This window comes from Sceloporus undulatus, chromosome 5 (genome assembly GCF_019175285.1).
Source record: "Sceloporus undulatus isolate JIND9_A2432 ecotype Alabama chromosome 5, SceUnd_v1.1, whole genome shotgun sequence".
Lineage (NCBI taxonomy): Eukaryota > Metazoa > Chordata > Lepidosauria > Squamata > Phrynosomatidae > Sceloporus > Sceloporus undulatus.
The window spans coordinates 125,259,305-125,279,171 of record NC_056526.1 but is presented as its reverse complement, the minus strand read 5'-3'; the positions used below and the strand labels follow the sequence as shown (position 1 = coordinate 125,279,171).

The 19,867-nt window shown below is 37.4% G+C and overlaps 1 protein-coding gene across 4 annotated transcripts in view; it reads right to left on the bottom strand.

Moving 5' to 3' along the window:
• MICU3 (mitochondrial calcium uptake family member 3) overlaps positions 1-19,867 on the bottom strand; it is a 57,936-nt gene that overhangs the window by 28,435 nt on the left and 9,634 nt on the right. For all 4 annotated transcript variants that reach the window (XM_042470539.1, XM_042470542.1, XM_042470541.1 and 1 more), the window contains exons 2-7: positions 11,533-11,686; positions 10,997-11,028; positions 7,050-7,128; positions 6,073-6,120; positions 4,529-4,611; positions 4,190-4,261 (exon numbers count right to left, since the gene is read on the bottom strand). In XM_042470539.1, coding sequence (XP_042326473.1) covers positions 4,190-4,261; positions 4,529-4,611; positions 6,073-6,120; positions 7,050-7,128; positions 10,997-11,028; positions 11,533-11,686 — 468 coding nt within the window. The remainder of the gene's footprint in view (positions 1-4,189; positions 4,262-4,528; positions 4,612-6,072; positions 6,121-7,049; positions 7,129-10,996; positions 11,029-11,532; positions 11,687-19,867) is intronic.

Sequence of the window (19,867 nt, the reverse complement as noted above, 5' to 3'; positions counted from 1 at the left end):
TGTTCTGTTAAAGAAGTAATGCTCAGGAACACATCTATTTTGTTAACTGAGGTATACCTGTATTAAAATACTATTAGAATGCTAATATTATACCTTGATATTTATTGCCATTAGAGAGACAAAAAATGGAGATCATTCAGTAGAAGTCACAGGGGAAGAAAAGGAGACACATCTCCAAGTGCTCAATAGATGGATGCTTTATTCTAGAGAAAAGCCCAATGCGTTTCAGCATATGCATATTTTTACAGCCTTCTTCAGGGACTATGTAAAATTAAAAATAAATATAAAAATAAAAAAACAACACATAATTATATGACAAAACATATAAAATATGTCATAACAAATATAGTTTTAATCTTTGTACCCTGCTTAGACCTTGGTACAGACCTATTTGCAATCAGACTGCAGAAATTTCTGAAGCTGAGAATCTCATTCCATTTACTGGAAAAAAGAAACATGTGAACTAGACTCAAGAATTATTATGTTAGAAGATGGTCAGGGGGAGGAAAGGTAGAGAAAGAAAAAAAAGTGGGAGGAGTGAGCTAGCCTAAAAGGATGAACCCTTTCTTTTGGAAAGAAAAGTTTTAAACAAGGGTTTCTCTTTCCTTCCTACTCATTTGGATGATTCTGTTCAAGTCAGATTGGATGTTTTTTCAAATATCAAATTACACCATTATTTTGGAGGGCCTGCATCTACAGATTCAAAAGTGAGTTTTAAAACACCCTCTCAATTTATGTTCCTCTCTTCCACACATTCAGGTATAACTGTTTTTGAGATGTTGGTCTCCCAGGAATTAGAAGAGTCAGAAAATACAGCACCATGTTCGTGGAATAACATGAATAATAGGAAATGTCAAGCTGTACAAGAATTATCTCTAGCTTCTGCCACTTTTCTCAAGGAAGCAAACAAATGAGGTTTCATTGCCGTCCAGGACAGTGTTAATTCTAAAAATGAAATACGTCAACAGCTTTCAGATAATTCAGCATACACCTTATGTAAAGATAACCCCATAATGGTGACTACCAAAGTAATTAAAACCACTGTGAATGAGGGTCTCAGTTTGGACTACGTATCAGAAGGGGAACTTTTTTTTATTAACTCTAACCCTAGAACATCCATATTTATATTTTATGAAAAATACAGAAAGTGATCATTCACCCTCCAGGTCACCCAATAGTATCAGGCTCAGTCCTAGAACCACTTGCACAATTTGTGGCCCAATGTTAAAAAATAGTTGATATCCAAAATCCCATTGTATTTATAAGACTCTTCAGATTTTATTAGTAAAACAACACCTCTGATGCTAGAGGAGAGAGACATGCTAGTTACTATGGATGTGTGATCTCTTTACACCAGTTTTCTACAAGAGGAGGTTTTTACCATCATACAACTAACAAGAGGAGAGACGTGAAATGTCTTTTCACTTCCTAACCTTTCTGGCCGAACTAGCCTTGACAAAAATTATCTTAAACTTGACAACAACTTTTATTGGCAGATAAAAGGAACGACCACAGGATGCTCATGGCACAAAAGGTGCCCAGTTTATAGACAGAAAGGACTTAAAGTGAGATCACCTGTCCTGTCACAGAAAAACCGATATTTTGGGCTAGATTTTTGGCTGATTTAAAAAAAATTGGCAAGGGAGTGTAATTTCCCCCCATGGATTTCCATAAGTAGATAAATTCTAGGGACAATATACAATTTGACATAAGAGTACAATAATTCAGAAATCCACTTTTTGGATTTAAAAGTTAAAAAAAAAGGTGATCACCTCATGATCTCTCTGTATAGAAAACTCACAGATGCCAATACATATTTAAGATTTGATAGCTTACGTTCCAGATCTTTTAGAGGTAATCTAATATGTAATACACAGCCTTCTTTTCTGAAGTCACTTTAACTGAAACAGTTCTCTTCGCAGTGGGTTGGAGTTGACGGTCCTTGCGGTCTCTTCCAACTCTATGATTCTATGAATTGTTGATAGTGGTATGGATAGTTCCTTAGATTAGAATTGAACTGTTCCAATGAAAGTGACTTCAGAAACGAAGCCTGTATATTGAACACTCAACTAATAGACACAGAATATCTACATAATGTGGTAGTTCAGGGTTTACACAGAGCATCTCAAATAGCATATTCCCAGGGATAAAAAAAAGAAAGAGAGAGAGACCACTATTCAACTGTTGCAATTGCAGTTTCACTTTCAATCATATTACCAACAGTTTACAGGATTTTATCAAAAAGCACTGGCACATAATTCACCACATACCAGGTTAACAAGAAAAGTGCTTTATTCAAAAGAAGCAAAAACATTAAAGATAGTTTGATGAATACCAATTTCAGAGAAAAGAAACAAACATCCAGGAACACCCTAAAAGGTGCAATCAGACCCAATGGACACCACTCCTATGACCTCTGTGTCTATTACAGGTTTACTTTTAAAAAGACTGAGTTCTCAGATCATACTAACAGACAAAAGATACACGTTGGCCTACTTTACAATTTGGAATAGCAGTTTTGTCATCTATGCCATTCAATGCAAATGTCTCAAGATTTATGCGGCATAGACAATTATTATTATTATTAACCTTTATTTATAAAGCGCTGTAAATTTACACAGCGCTGTACATACAATCTTTTTAATTGGACGGTTCCCTGCCCTCAGGCTTACAATCTAAAAAGACACGACAGAAAGGGAGTGGAGACCTCTCAAAAATGTTTAGGGAACACCTTTCAAATGTAAGGAATGCCAGTAATAAAACAGGTATTTCTTTAGTAAGTCATGCAACAGACTTCAGATTTTGGGTTACAAACAAGTGAATACCGTTTATACTTGTGTACAAGTCGACCTCATGTATAAGTCAAGGGAAGGTGTCAGGGTCAAAATCATGGATTTTAGGATCAATTTTGGGGAATAGGTTTCTCAATTTCTAGTTGGATATATATGGTAATATTTATGAGAAGGTTCTATTAAAGATAGAGGTAGAGTAGATTTTAAAATCAAATCTTTGGTTCCTGAAGGACAAAATGTAGACCCTGAACCTTCTCTCACTCCTATAAATTTACTAAGAGCTTTTTTTCAGCCCAGTTGCACCACTAGGTCCTTGAAGGCTATGTCACTCCCCCCTCTTTCTCTCCCATTTTTTCCTGACCAACTGCTAACAAATTTTTTTAGCCTAGTTCTCATGTTTCTTTTTGCCTGGTAAATGAAGTGAGAATCTCAGCTTCAGAAATTTCTGTAGTCAGATTTCAAATCAATATGTATAGGCTCTAAACAGTGTACAAAGATTAAAATATTTGCTATATTAGGTCTGTTTTATTATAAAATTATCTGTTGCCCTTTTAATTTTATATTTATTTTTATGTATTCATGTATAATACACACATACGCACACATATTCACACACACACACATGTGTACTGTATATGTATCAAAATACACTGTGCTTTTTCTAAAATACAGCAGCCATCTATCAAGCACTTTGAGACATGTCTCTGTTCCCCCCATGTTGGATGTTTATTGCCATTAACCACATTGCTAAAATGACAGTAACTGCAGAGAGTCTATATAATAAGAGACCACAAATACAATTTGGAGACATGCTGCTACAACACATTTGATTTAACTTGTAATTCACTATTTAGTGTTTAGTGCTGCTTAAAAGATTGACTTAAAAAATAAATAGGATGATGAAATGGTGCCTATTGGAAAAGGTACAGTCAACATGTGTTGAGTTTGTGAAGCTGAAGGCTTCATGTGTTGAGTTGTTATTTAGGGGCTCAATCAGCATTCCTTTAATAAAAGATGCAAGAGTTATGCCAGGAACAATTGTTTGGATGGAACACAGTAGGATGTATACAAAAAAAATGTTCCCTGACATTAGAAAGTCAACTGTGATTTCCTTTATAGCTTACACAATAAGAGCAACAATTTATTAGCAAGAGATGCCATCTATCAGTATGCACACTAGGATTATTTGATAGTGTTACCACTTTTTCTCCAAAACTTTAATTATCATTTAAGTTTCAGACAACACAACTTCATGTTAATCAGAATCAGAACAGACAATATGTGCCTTATTGTGAGCTTAAACATCTAGTATGTGAAAGGAGCTCAGATAATCACACACAGAAATGCAGATACAGTACACCACAATTTTTGCTCAAATTTCTTTCACGGACACCTACCACCATAGCACGTTTCTCTTCATTTCCTTTTTTTTCTTTCTTCTCATTTTTCTTTCTAAATATGTCTTGCAGCTGCAAAAAAAGTAAATTGTATCATCTGTCGTTGTTCCAGTGCATTAAGATGTTTATAGACTAATGTAACCACACACATCAGTGCCTTTAGGCCCAGTCCAATAAAAATGGTAAGCAATGAAGCTGCTTTAGAATTTCTCACATTTTTCTTGAACAGTTCTAATCAAAGTACAAAATTGTCTCCTTTTCTTCAATACACAGGTACAACATTCTTTTCCTTTGGCTTACATAGAAGAGTAGTAAATGGGCTATGTACAATATACCTACCACTAAGAACTCTTTTTTGTCCACCATCTCATTTCCATCTGTATCAAACATGTTGAAAGCTATTCTAAAACCAGCATGTGGCTCTGTTAAGAAAAAATGGGGCGGGGGGGGGGGAATGTAACAGAGAAAGGCACATACCATTATAAAGCTTACACATGGGCACAAAAAATCCTAATTACACATGACAATAGCAGTTTTGTGTGTATGAATATGACACTAACTAAATTCTGTCAAAAGAGTGGGGTGCTAAGTCTGATTTTAATAGCAAAAAAGTGCTAACTAGGTGAGTACGTGATGTTTACTTTCCTACAATTTCAGCAAACCTCAGGCAGCACCTATGGACTCAGCTCAATAGAACTGGCTGTTGGGAGGCTACAAATTTGCCTCATTTGTCCTACAGTTTTGCTTTTAAAAGCCCTCAGCCTATACCTTATACCCTCCATGATTGGGAAAGACCCATGGGTTAATCATACAGCTGCTATTGGATCAAACTTTGGTAATGGATGTAATAGTTACTTGACTGGTATGTATAATACATTTAAGAAAGCCACATCCAAGCATAACAGTAACAAGTTTACCCTCCATTCCTGAAATCAGTCTGTAGCTACATTGAATTAGAATTTGCATTGCCCATATTCACAACCAACATTTGTTTGGGATATCTGGTGTACCAACTATCATTTCATATAGCAAGTGATTTGTTCATTGGTTAAACAGTAACAATAACTGTAACAATCTAATCACTACACTCAATTCAGGGGTTTTCATCAGTTACTGTAACATTTCTTCATGACTGGCTACTTTGCTGGGGGCAGAGCAGGTGATATATTGGGTCTTCTCAACAGAATCCCTCAGATCACCATGATAACAGGCAACTGGTGAATCTTATAATGACTCTTCATCTTCTTTTATTCACATAGCAGTTACTCAAGAGATGCTCACCCTACCATAAGCAGTCATAAATTCAAAGGTAGTGTATCTATTCTTGCTCTGCAGCCATTCCTGACCTGCTCATCAGAATCTTATCCAGAGGACTCAACAGTTGCGTTTTGTAGCCAATTTTGCTTGGAAACTCTTGCCTTTTAGAGTGGAAATAAAGAGTCTTACATTGGAGTACAGTATAGACTTATTACACTAGTCTGTAGGGAATTTTTGAGAAATATATTATGGTCACATAAACTGCATCTTATTACTACTAAGACTAACTCTTAATTTGGAATTGAGAAAAAGAGACTGAAACTCAAATCTGGTTATTGCCTTCTGACAATACTACAGTTCATTCTATTTCCACTCTGGTAGCTAATTCCATTGTGAAACACTATTTTTCAACATGACACATCTAAAGTACTAATCTATGAAGTTAAAAATAAAGCAAATTAAAACTGCAACCTCTACATTAAGTTATTCCCAAACGTTTCAACAGTAGAAGTTATAAGATTTCCCATTATACAAAAATTTAATGCATGTTTTAATGAAGATAACGTAATATCTGTAAGTATGTAAAATATATTTTCCTATTGACAATACTTATGCTGAATACTTACTTGTTAAAATACATAACAGAAAGAGGTATTCTGTGTAAGAAATCACACCTGAAAAAACATACGTCAATAATTAATGACCTGCTCCCATAATCAAACACAAGCAATTATAAAGACACGAAAATTATTTTAATGGGATTTTTAATCCCACCTTTTCTCCAACAATGAGTGGTTTACTAATTTCTTTCCATGCCCATTTCATCCTCACAACAACATGGTCAATTAGGATAAACTACTCTCAGCCTACTTAAGATCAGTGACTGAATGGCGAGTTGAATTTGAATCTCAATAGTTTTAGGAGTTTATCACAAGTGACAGATCTTGTGCAGAAACGGGATTTAAAAATCTGGGGAAAATCGTAAAAGCAGGTTGATTTTCAGACACGTTGGGGTTAATAAGCAATAAAGCAACATTAACCCAAACGGAAAGTTGGGATTTTCCAAAAGGAAAAAAGGAGTGGGTTTTGTCTACTTTCTGTTCCAGTTAATGTCGCGTTAATGCTCATTAACCCTTACATCATGTGAAAATAAACCTGCTTTTGTGGGTTTTGTCCACTTTCTGTTTGGGTTAACCCCCTCATGTCATCTGAAAATCTACCCACTTTTGTGGTTTTTCCCCCAGTTTAAATTCAGTTTCTGCACAGGATCTGTCCCATGTGATAAAAGAGCACGGCGAAGTGCCGTCGTGGTAGCAAGGGCAGCTTTTTGACAGTTCTAAAAGGAGTGGCATTTTGCTGGTTTTTTTACAGCTAGCAAAGCGGCATGTGGTTGCCGAGCCCCGATCTCATGCTGAAAGGGGTGGCAGGACCCTGCTATATTGAGGTGATCTGTAGCACCCCAAGTTAATGAAATTTTAAAGGGAATCGTGTTTAATTCAAAAAATGGATATACTGTAAAATACATGATTGAGATGGTTTATTGACATGTGTATCATTGAGCAAACTATCCAAAGTCATCACTGTGTCAAATATTTCACAATACCTCTCTCCCGGAGATTCCGAAAAAGTTTTGATGATCCTTTCCAGACTGGTGGAGTTTCTAGAAGTATCTGATTTAGTTCCTGCAAAATGATCAGGGAGGGGGAAAATACTGAATGCACAATAATGACCCAGTGATACTGGAATGCTACTGTAACTTAAAAAGACGTGGTCTCAATGGAACTCAGTGGGACATTGTTCTAAATAGACTAGTATAGTGTCTAGACAGTAATACTTTTTTAAAAAAAACTTTTTGATTGACTAAAAATCAATTGAACAAAACCAGATGAAGAATTTATAATACAGAAACCTGCAAAAACTATTGATGGCAGCAGTATTTTCTTTTCTTATAGCACTTTTCACTATGGGGGAGGGAGGAAGACAAGAAACAAATTAAGTCCCAAACACACTGGAAGATCTAAAGGTAGGAATCTACAACATATAATAAAATCCAGACAATATTCATAGCATAGAATAGTATTATTGTCTGGGTGTGCTGAAACTGGGACGGAAGATACTGTATAGCATACATAAAGTACAAGTTTAATTTATGTATTAGTTCAGTTTTGAGTTCATGAATCAGCTTGTTTCTTATGGCTGCTAATGCAGTACACAAAAACATGCCACCTAGTCCCAAATATTCTAGCTCTGACATGCATCAACTGTTTATACTATTAAATATTAAAAATTGAACTTAAACAGTGAAGAAATTTCATGCACTTTTAAATGGCCATCAAAACTCATAATCTTCACACAGTGTAAATAATTTGTATGGATCTAGCACATCAAATCACATATGTTGATGCCAGATCTTGAAATTAACTTGTTGATTAACACATTCAGTTATTAACTTTCTAGTCCCGAATTGACATTAAAATTTAAAATGCTGTATACTTTAGTGAGTGAGTTCATTAGAATTCTTTAGGGTAGGAGCCTCTCCCACTGTTTACTCATTCAGTAAAACAGGAATATCTGCTGGAGAAAACATGTCATAAGGTTCTACTGTTAGGTGGGCTAATTTGTGTGATTTCTCTGCAGAGACAGCAGAAGGGAGAAATGGCTTGCTGGTGTTCAGTTCAGATGGTTGGGTGTGAGAAGCATAAGAACAGGTAGGTTCATGAAACAAGAGAAAAAGAAGAATGGAAAACAAGAAAAAGTAAAGCTGGAATGGGGGAGGGAGAGTCATTTGCCTGCTTTGCAGAAGAGCAAGGCTCTCAAGCCTCCAGGGTCTTTTGAGAATGCCACCTCCCACATGTCTATATGGAAGGGAGGCTGTTTTAAGTTACTTTTCAATAACTCCTTCTCCTCTACTGATTATGTTCTGGACAATTTTCTATAGTTGCTATTTTATAATATACAATTATTATATAACATTGTTGGGCCCTTTCTAAAAGATTTCACATTAGCACCTAAGTCTATATGAAAGGAAAATATCTGCAGGTTTTCTAGAGGGTGGAAGTGCACTCTCTCAAGTAACTTCTCTTCCTCATTGATTATAATTTGGACTGACTTCTATTGTACAATACTATATAATATACAATTATTATATAATATTATTTGGGGATGAGCTGCAATGAACTTGTTTGTAATTCTTTAATGTGCTACCAAATTACAGCTAGGTTTTCCCTTCTCTCTATCTTGCCATACGCCTCCCATTATCTCACTTACTCCATCTCCTCTTCCTTTCTATCTAGGACTTTTAATTGTCTTCAACCATCTTACCTTAACCTTAAAAATTCCCTGATAATTTCAGCTGCAGATGCTGAAGAATGTATGGAGTCCTGGGCTCCTGCAAGCAAAATCTGTGCTCTACCACTGATCTCCGCAGACCACAGTTTTTGACTGGGGTGTGGAGACAGGAAAGTTGCAGCGATTCAGTGCAGGAAAACATTCTGTATATACTCAGATACTCTAAAGTACTCTAAGGGCCCATACAGACAGATCAAAATAAAGCTGCTTCGGGTCACTTTGGAGGTATGCTGTTTAAATGATGCATGTATCCTAAGAGGCCAGAAGCTGCACCAAAGCTACACTGCAGTCCTTAGCATACCTCCAAAGTGACCCGAAGCAGCTTTATTTTGGCCTGTCTGTATGGGCCCAAAGATACTCACACATCTGGTGGGTAATTTTTCTAACTACAACTAAGATACTCACTACAGTTGTACAGCATCCACAGTAGCGAACTTGTTAATTTTGTAACTGTTGACAAAAAACAAAGGGGAGCCCCAAGTAGCTGTCCTATGTATCTGTACCAAGTAAATCAGTGTACCTAAAGTTGCCAAGGTGGCAGCACTATGTGTGAAATAAACCTGAATCCCCTCTGGAACCAGTAAGGAACTATGAACATAAGCTAGTTCAGTACACAGTCTCAACCAATGAGACAAGGTGGAGGAAGAAACTCATTGCCCTTTTGTGGTCTTCTGTAAGAAAACAAATATATGATCCAATTTTCAGAAATCCCTAGTTCTCTCCAAATAGAACTAGAGAGCCCAAAGCACATCCATCCTGTGCCACTCTTTCTCCTGTGGAGCCCTGGAGTCTGGGCAAAAGGAGGGCAACGTGATTTCCTCCTGTGAATCATGCAGTTTACTTTAGAGACAAATGAAGGATCTAGGCAGAGAATAACTGACTTTTTATGAAAAATACAAAACTCCTTAAATACTGACAGGGCTCTAAGTTCCAAAGAATTCCCAGGGGTGGGACAGAAGCAGGGGTATCATAAGCACACACTCACGTGGCCACTTCTGCGCTCGTTCACAGCACATGTAGTCTCCTCCTGCATCTCCACTGCCTCCTTAGACTGGAGCAAGGGAGGATCTGATCTCCCTAGCTGGGTAGGCTGGTCCACCAGTTGGCCATGGCCTGCAGGCATTCCCCTTGCCACTTCTTGCCTCCTTATCAAAGGAGAAATCAGGGCTGTGTGTTCTCTGCTTTGTGAGGCAAACCAGCTGTCCCGTTTGGGTAGCAAAGTTTGAATGCAGGCAGTAAACTCAAGGAAAATCTTCCCCAAATTAATTCCTTTTTGCTTAAAATAGCGGTGAAGTGTCCAGAGCTAGCAAAGACCTGCCCTGTTCACTGTAAGACTGGTCATAAACTGGGGGGAGCATCTGGTTTGGAAGCCCTGCCTTGATGATGCATGGAATGAACTAGACCCAGTATAAGAATTATGTACTCCGCACAATGCAGGAAAAGCAGACAAGTGACAAATTGAACTGAAGAGGTTATAAGATAAAATCCCATGCTTTGGGATAGCTTTTCCCAGCCTGACAGTTCACAGAAATACTGGACTGCCACTACTCCCAGGTAACAATCCTTTTATAGACTTTGTAGTCCATGGAGGGGAAATTCCAGGTTGGAGGAAGACACATTTCAAAGGACAAAAAGAGGCCTTTGAAGGAACCAATAATAAAGTGTGCTCTTTTAAGGTCACCGGTGACAACCTGTAAATCCCGGACTGGGCCCACATGTATGTTTTAATTGATGTTTATGATAGTGAATTATTTTTCTCAATTTCTAACATTTAACATTAAAGGTAAAGGTTTCTCCTTTGACAAGACTGTCTAGTTGTGCCCAACTATAGGGGGTGGTACTCCTCTCTATTACTAAGCCAGAGTCAGCATTATCAAAGACAACTCTGTGGCCAGCTTGACTGCAAGGAATGCTGTTACTTTCTCACCGAAGTGGTGCCTATCTATCTACTTGCACTTTTACATGCTTTTGAACTGCTAGGTTGGCAGAAGCTGGAATTAGTGAAGAGAGTTCACTCCATTACGCGGCACTTGGGTCTTGAACTGCTGACCTTGCGATTGTCAGAGTTAGCGTCTTAACTGCTAAGGTACTGTGTCCATTTAGCATTATCAAATTAATTTTCAAACCTAACATTGCAAACTCTCATTGAAATGAAATTTTAATTCTTTGCAACACAGATCAGAATTCATTTGGAAGTCTCACCTGTTTTGAAAGAGACTTCCACTGTTTTGGATCTAAAATGAATACAAAAATAACTGTTATTACAAAAATACTAATATTTCTAATACTCCTAATATTAACAAATATTAATGTAATACTCCTAATGGCTGCTAATATCATCAACCCTCATTTATCTCATCATACAACTCTAGGATATCTATGCAAGAAGGCTCCTCCTCCTTCTGGCCCTGTAGTATTGGGAACAAAGCATTCCAAAGTCCAAGAGATTTTGGCCAGAAGGTGAGAGGCCTGCTAGCATAGATATCTCTCTACACAACAACAACACCTTGAGAAAATGCAGACCTAATATTGTCATTTTATATATTTTTTAACACCTTTGCCTGATGAAGAAGCCAGAGAAGCTTCAAAAGCTTGCATTATTTATTATGTGCATTTTGATTGTTCGAATAAAGGTTGTCCGAATAAAGGTATCACTGATTTGTGATGTAACCACACAAAAAGGGAAACTCTAATTTAATTCATGTTGTTTATAACATGGGGGGGGGGAGCATACTTACGTTTTGGTTCATCACTTGTAACAGACTGAATGAAGTCATATGGTGTCATAAATAGCTGCCCTTCGAATTCTAAACTGGAAAACATACGAAATCGCTGCTCCCGGGAAGTTGCATAGAGATCCAAATCTTCATAATCGGATCTACCTTCTGTGGCCTTTTAAAAAGATAAAAGAAAACAACAACAATGTAGTATTAGTTGTTTTGCTTTTGGTGATTTTTTAATTATGTTTCATTGAACACTCTAAACCGGTTCATCTTTTCTTCACAGCTTTTCCAAAGCATCCTTTCTTGAACTCATAAGTATTTTTCTCTCTTTCCCCATCTAATATTTTAGCTTTAACTACATGAAAATGTGACAGTCACTTATGAATATATTGTGACAGTCACTTATAATACATTCAATTTTATTATACAAACTGCATTGGTTAAGGATGTTAATGATACTGATTATGGGTGTATAGTTCAGACCATGTTAAAGTGCAGCTAGCCAGGAAGTTTGACAAAAATGGGATTAAACAAACTCGTTTTCTCTCCTGTAAAGCAGCTTGTAAAACAGGACAGAGAAAGGATCTGCCTCCCACCATCAGATTTAGTACTGTAATGAATGCATGTTGCTCTGGGACAAAATGGCAGAAGTGTGTCCAAGTCACACAGATTCAAACATTTTTGTGAAGCTTAATGAAAATCACACCTGACAGGCTGTGCAATGTGATCCAGGAATGGACAAAAGCATTGGTGATGTAATGGATTAGAGTCAATAAGGGTCCAGTTTCTATTCTTACTTCTGGAGATGATCTGATCCAAATTACTTAGTAATTAGCGGCAAACTTCAAAAACTATCATGAAAGCATATCCCTATCAAAAGACATTAAGACTTGTTTACAGATCTTGGCAATCTTGCAGTGATGTTGTATCATGTTTTTACTCAAACCCTTTACAAAAACTGGACACAGACATTTTTTCTCAGGCAAACTATCATAAACATCTGATTTAATCCATTACCTTACTTGTTATGAATAATGGATTTTAGTTTTCAGATCCAACATTTTTAACACATCCATCATAAAACCTTCCATAGAGTTCCAGTCGGATCATGTGCCTTCAAGTCATTTCTGACTTAAGGGGATGCTAAGGTGAATTTATCACAGAGGTTTTTTTTTTGCAAGGCAAGATTTGTTCAAAGGGGGGGGTTGATTCTGCCTTCAACTAAGACTATATGTGACTTGCTCAAGATCACCCAGTGGTTTTCCATGGCTAAGCAAGGATTCGAACCCTAGTTTCCAGAGACATAGTCCAATACTCAAATCACTATGCCATTACCTCACTGAATAGTGGCATCTCCTGTTATGTAACTGTGCAATGCTGCTTTAAAATGTACAGGGGTAAAAGAGGAATGGCAATTCCACAGCGGAAGAAATTTACAAATTTATATCATGGGACAATAATCAAACTGTCATACTTATTTCCACCTGGAGGCCCATGGCTTCAATGGGCCTTCTTTAAGTGATGTTTACAATTCAAATGGAAAATTCCCTTCAAGGGCAGCCATGACAAATGCCTCTTGTATTGGGTGGGTGGGGGCGTTACTGTTGATTCCTTCTGAGTTGGCCAAGGATTCATTAGTCAACCCACAATGGGCAACTCAGCTGAGACACCTAGTTTCTGTCAAAATAACTGGGAGTGTGGCATTTTACACTGATCACATGTCATCTTTTACATTACTCAGTACCAATTTCTCTACCCTTCTGTGTCTGTAAAAGTCATTCCTTGTTGTCACAATAATTAGAGAAGTGTGTAATGAAACGTTCACTCTCACCTACAGGCTAGCAAAGCTGTCATTATCTGAACATGACCAAAGTTGCTCTACAAGTTATGACCACCTCAACCATATTACTTAGGGAAGTGTCTCTTCCAGAAGTTTGTGACAATCTGGTAATGCATTCTTCAAGTGGTCATTTGTACAGTCACAAATGTCCCTCTTTCCCTTTGATATACTGGACAGATCTTTTTCTTTTTCACCACTGTGTCAGACAAGTCTTCAAACTAATGAAAGGCTAGAGGAAGGATATGCATAAAGGTGTTAGGTTACTGCCAAAATCTCTAGCTTCTAGATGGTTTTGAGTTGTGCTCCACACAGGATCCAAAGCTTGTATGTGAGAATGCACAGATGACCACTTGAAGAATTAAGCATCTTGTTCTTACTGATGCTTCTGTGGAAACGGGAATCTGGTATCAGTAAGACAGACTCAATAACAAATACCTATTATGTTTGTTCTGTCAGTGGAATGTTAATCCTAGATGAAATTGATGGTGTGTGGCATTCTGTGTGGTGACAGACAGTAGTAGTTGAATGTTTTTCATAGAATTGGACATTTGAGGGCAGTCTTCAAGGGAAATAATTCCATACAATGACAGGTATAGTTGACAGGGTCCTTTCTAGAAGGAGTGAACTAAAACATGATTTTGAAGAGTTCATGCAGGGTTGGCAGGAAAAAACCAAACAAATGGAACTACCTTATTGAACTAGCTGAGACCTACAAAGTAGCTACTCATTAGAAGGTCATCTTTAAATACTTAAAAAGTATTCTTCCAGTCTTCTATAAATGTGATAGCATTAATAATCTAGGTATAATCATTGTAATACAATGGTATATGGAGAAAATAGATATTTATGAAGCAAACCATTTTACTGTCAGTTGGAACCAAGAAGTTGCATTAAATTATACAGGAGTCCCAGAAGAGTATTAAATGTATAATTAAACAAGTGTGTTGGATTAAGCATGCTACTCAATGGTTTCATTTCATATTTTCAATAAGTGACACATGCTGAAAAGGACTACCATGAAAGAGCCATGGAACAGCTGGAAATGCTGTTCCAAACTTGCATGCCCATTCATTTACACATGGTACAAAGAGGGAATGTTTTCACTATATATAGTGTAGTCAGAATGAACCACTTTATTACTAAGCAGCAAATCCAGTAAGATACAGCTTTGAGCTTCTTGCATTTCATGAAAAAATGGTACTGAAGGATGCACTGAATACTAAAATGACAGACTGTAACAAAACAAATGTGTTGACCCAATGCGGAAAGTGAAATTGTAATTTAATTTCATATATTCTATCACTCAGTGAGCCTGTTAAGAACACTTCAAATAAAATGGATATAAAAATCATTTGAAATGCTCAGAAATAAATTGACACAGTACCAGCAAGGAAAGAATCAGTTGCAGACACTCTACACCTTGATCTATTGCCAACAAATGTTTTATTTGACTTTGATGGCTTCACAACAAAACGTGTTCTGTTATCAAAAACTAGAGTGAACATCTGAGAGCCTGTGACTACTCATTTACAAGCACATCTCTACTTCCAACATGCACAGTTGTTTATTTTGTGCCTGCAGTTAGGCACATAAAAAGCAGATAACCTATCAATGTTAAAAATACTTTTGAAAGTGTGCAGCAGTACTCACATTTCTGATATACAGCAGATAGAATCTACTTTTATAATTACACTAAAAATCCCACTGAAGAATATGAAAGGCAGAAAAGTTCTGTGTCTAAACCAGAGATTAGAGAATTAGTTTTTTAAAAGCACTGTTACAGTTATCATTGCAGTTTTAAAGAGGTTACTCTCCAACTTCTTGTTCGCTCAAGAACAGTTATTTTAGTTACCAAAACAAAAACAAAAAACCCTGAATGTTTTTCTAACCACATTCCCAACCACAATGTTCCAAAGTTTCGGTTATTTAAAAAGAAAAAAGATAACTTGGTAGTATAGCTTCAACACCCCACATGATTTATATATCTCTGGGAATACTACATTTGGCTCCTTGAATTTGAGATACATTAGGTGGCATGATACAGCATAAATGCTGACCATGGGCAATAGCCTCTTTGGAAAATGGCTTCCAGTAATCTTTATCAAACTGCTTATGAAGTCTACTATTATTATTTTTTATTCTGAACGATGTCTTCTAAGTTACAAATGTAAATGCAAGGTGTGTGCTGAACTCAGACTATGCAACACTACATCACTGCTTGCCACTCTCCTTATCTGTGTGGCCTTCACTGGGCTCCATTTCAGCTGGAGTAGGGAAGAAAAGGTCTATGAAGCACATGATGATTTTCTTTTGGAATTCCTTGGTATGCTCCATTAGCTATCATATGTTTGCGATGTGGTCCCTACTGCCTCTTCCATCCCTGAATACCACCTGGTCCTCTAGGATTTCTCTCTCCATGTATGGTTGAAATCTACGTTGCATAATGTACATACTTCCAAAACATATGGGCAGTAAGCAAAGTTTATGCCAAATAAAACTGGTTAGTTTTTAAGGTGCCAGGAAATGCTTTGTTGCTTTTTCTGAAGGTTGTATTATATCTTCCCTATTCTTTTTTTTTCCACTGAAAAGAGAATGCCTCTTCTAAAATGGGGCCTGTTGTAAATGTCTGAATAGTAGCTAAAGGTCATAAAGAAAGCACTCATTTATTTCAGACTTATTATTCTGCTCATTTGCAGATTTATAAAAAATATCCACATGAGTAAACTTTGTTTTACCAGCAATCCAATTATGAATTCATAATAACAATACAAGGTCAACTGTCATAAAAAGCAATCGTATCATTGTTATAGAGTCAGTGCCTTTTCAGTGTATTTTAGTGTAGCACTTAAAGTATAGCTTTTTCTCACATTCAGTTAAATTCCAGTAAAGCATAACATCATTTTCTTCCTAGTTTTTTTAAAAAAGAAACAAATGGTTCATTGCCAAGAGTTGGTCTCATGTTTCCTTAAGGCCTGCAATTCAAAAGGTTCACTCTAAAGAGGAAAGAAAATGTTCTTTTCCCACGGAAAAAAAAGGCAGAAACCAGATAAAAGATCTACTGCATGGAAACTGATGCCAAGAATGGCTAAGTGATGTAACTGCACACTTATATCCATTATCAATAGTCCAAACCTGTGGTTCTCAAACAGTGACACTTGTACCATAGGTGAGACACAGAAGTAGTTTAGGTGAGTCATGAGTATTTTAGTCACAGCCAAACATTTATTGACTTTTTATTTATTAATAATTCTGAATAATAGCAGCAACAGCAACAACACTAATAAAATGTATTATACTGTTCATATAAGAATATTATTTTCGGTATATTCTTTGTATGGTAGAATTTCTACCGTAGAAACAATTATGTTCACTTATGTTCAACAGTATTAGTACGATCTTCCCCTACTGATAGAATTTATTATTTTTGCTTGCGTTTACTTCCAACAATACTACTATAATTATGTCCTTAAAACTTACCACAAATTAGAAATATATCCTTGTAAATACATGAATGTTCTTCTTGGACAAAGAATTCAAAGATATAGCCAAGTTAGTCTGTAGAATCAGTATGTACAGAGATTTTGTAGCACCTTTGAGACTAACTGAAAGAAAGACGTTGGCAGCATGAGCTTTCGTAGACTTGAGTCTACTTCCTCAAATGCATTTGGACCACTATGAAAGCTCATGCTGCCAACTTTTCTTTCAGTTAGTCTCAAAAGTGCTACAAGATCTCTCTGCATACTTCTTAAACAAAGTGAGTTTTTATTGTCTATCATGATGAAATCCAGGTTCATGATATCATGACTGGTGATACTTAAGATTAAGAATAATTAGTCTGCCTCATTTATTCTGCTTAAACTACCAAAATCTATACATAATTATATCAAAATGTCTATAAACCTGAATTATCATACCAGATTGCTAAAGATGAAATAGAAAATTTAGATTAATTCTATGACTCCTTTTATTTACGCCTCTTATTGGACAACAATTGATTCTACGTATCCCTAATGTGGCTAACTTTGTTATATTGGCCGTTACAGACCGGCAGTTTAGTGCGTGTTCGCACCCACTGGTTTCGAAAGGGCGGTGCTTCTGCACCGCCCTAACCTAGTGCGTGCGGAACACGCACATAAACAGCGGCGGCCTCCGCATGGCCCGCCGTGAGTACGTCATGGCCGCGCCGCCTTAGACGGGGCGGCGCGTCCATGACGTAGTAGCTCCGCGCCAGGGCGCTTAGTGCGCCCTGGACACAGGCAGGAAGGAGCTCCGTTTCGGGCTCCTTCCAGGTTAGTCCGCTGGGCGCAGCCGTCTCGAAGGCTGTGCCCAGCCGGACTAAATGAAAAGGGGCCAAGCGGCCCCTTTCTCTGCTCCCGCCGCCGCGGGGTGTCCTTGGGGCTTGAAGCCCCAGGGATACCCCTTTTCTGGCTGCGGGGAAGCGGCCTTTTGCCGCTTCCCCGCAGCCCGAAACGGCGGATCGGGGCCTCAGCGGCTGCCGGTTAGCTACTGAGCCCCGATATTCTGGGGAAGGGGCGGGCCAGACCGCCCCAAATTGGCGGTCTGTATCCCGCCATAATTTGTTAACTGCGCCTCAACTGTCAAATGGGGCATTTTATTACCGTGTAGAAAGAACTGTTTTGTACTGTACATGTACGTCTACTCTCAGTTTTTATTTTAATATGTTATTGTTATTATTGATTGTTGCTTGTGTGTTGTTTTTATCTGGTCATGCCGTAAATTTTATTACTATTCTATTACTATGTTTTGTGCCTTCCGGTCGTTTCCACATTGGTGGCCCTAGTCTATCATGGATTTTCTTGCCAAGTTTTCTTCAGGGGGTTTGCCATTGCCATCCTCTGACACTAGAAGCGCTGTGACTTACCCAAGTCACCAGGTGGGTTTATAAGGCTGAATGGGATTCAAACCCTGGTGTCCGGGTCAAAAATGTACTATGACCAAATAGTTTTATAATCCAAAGTGAAGGGGAAATACCGCACACGTCAATGATGATTACTCAGCTGCATTTTTACTTGACTCAAAAATTGAAAACACTACCTATAAAAACACATTCTTCCCAAATTTCATAGGAAATTATCATGTTCACCTTTAGCCAAGTTCTTATAACTTTGATCTAAGTTTGTTACAAACGTGTGGTTTTATTTTAAAATGAGCAATTTTCACATTCCTTGCTACAAAGTAAGTTTGTTTGAAATTAGTGTGATTCTGTACAAATAAAAGAATTAAGGGAAAGAAAACAGTTCCAAAAGTTGTGCTTGTTGGCTTCAGGCTAACATAATATGCTCCCAAGTAGATAAAGTCTTGTAATTTTGTTTGCATGCTGGTGGCCAAGAGGGTTAAACATCAAATTTTAGTGTGGGAAAATCCCAAAGTAGTCAAAAACTATTTTAGCGTTACCAAACTGTGGAGTAGAGACTACTTGTAGTCCTATTTCATTTGATTATTGTAATATGACTTTATATAAAGGTTGTAAAACACAGCAAGTTGGTTTTCTAACATAAATTGGAAATAAAAGAGAGAATTTAAATAAAAATATTACTTTTGTCATTCAGAATCCTTTCCCAAAAAAACTCTTGACCGGAGTATGTCAACTTTCTACAAATCTATCACACATTCTTTGTTTTAGTAAATTCTTATTGTCTATCTAATAGTTACAGTGGACCCTGTTATACGCTGGGGTTTGGTTCCAAGATCCCCCGTGGATAACAAAATTTGTGGATGCTCAAGTCCCATTAAATATAATGACACAGCAAAATGGTGTCCCTTTAAAAAATGGAAAATCAAGGTTTGATATTTGATATTTATACTTTGTTTGAACATTTTCAAACCGTGGATGCTTGAATCCGTGTATAAGAAAGGCTGATGGTATAGGTAATCTTTTATCATCATATTGTCAAAACATTTAAAACTTAAAGTGAAAAGCTATTTTCTGCACTGTATATTTTAGATGTATATAGCACACTAATTCTGCTCTCTTACATTGTGACCTTTACCAATCCTGTATTACAGGGTTCTTAGCATAAACATGCAGCCAGAGCAGAATGGCAAGAAAGAGCAGCCTGAGCCTGCTCCGGCTGCAAGCAAATCAGTTCCACAACAACTGCACGGCCTGCTCCACAAGTGAGCTATGGCCTCAGGACCGAACCGTGCAGTCAGGAATTGGATTATCAGGGTTCCTTTTTGCTCTGGTCCAAAGGACCGGAGCATGGCTTCAGGCTATGTTGGAGGAATGCATACTTTGAATGCTATTCCTCCAAAGCAGCCAGAAGCTGCTTCTTTTGGCCCATCTGTTCTGGGCCATGTACATTTTCAAAAATATAGCTGAAGATTCTGGGGGACAGGAAGGATCTGGTTTCTATTTTCAAGTCAGCTAATCTCAGGATGTCCCTAGAGAACAAAAGAACGGTTCATATTTATTATTTATTATTATTCTTTATTTATATAGCGCTGTAGATTTGCACAGCGCTGTACATAAAAACAACAAATATAAAA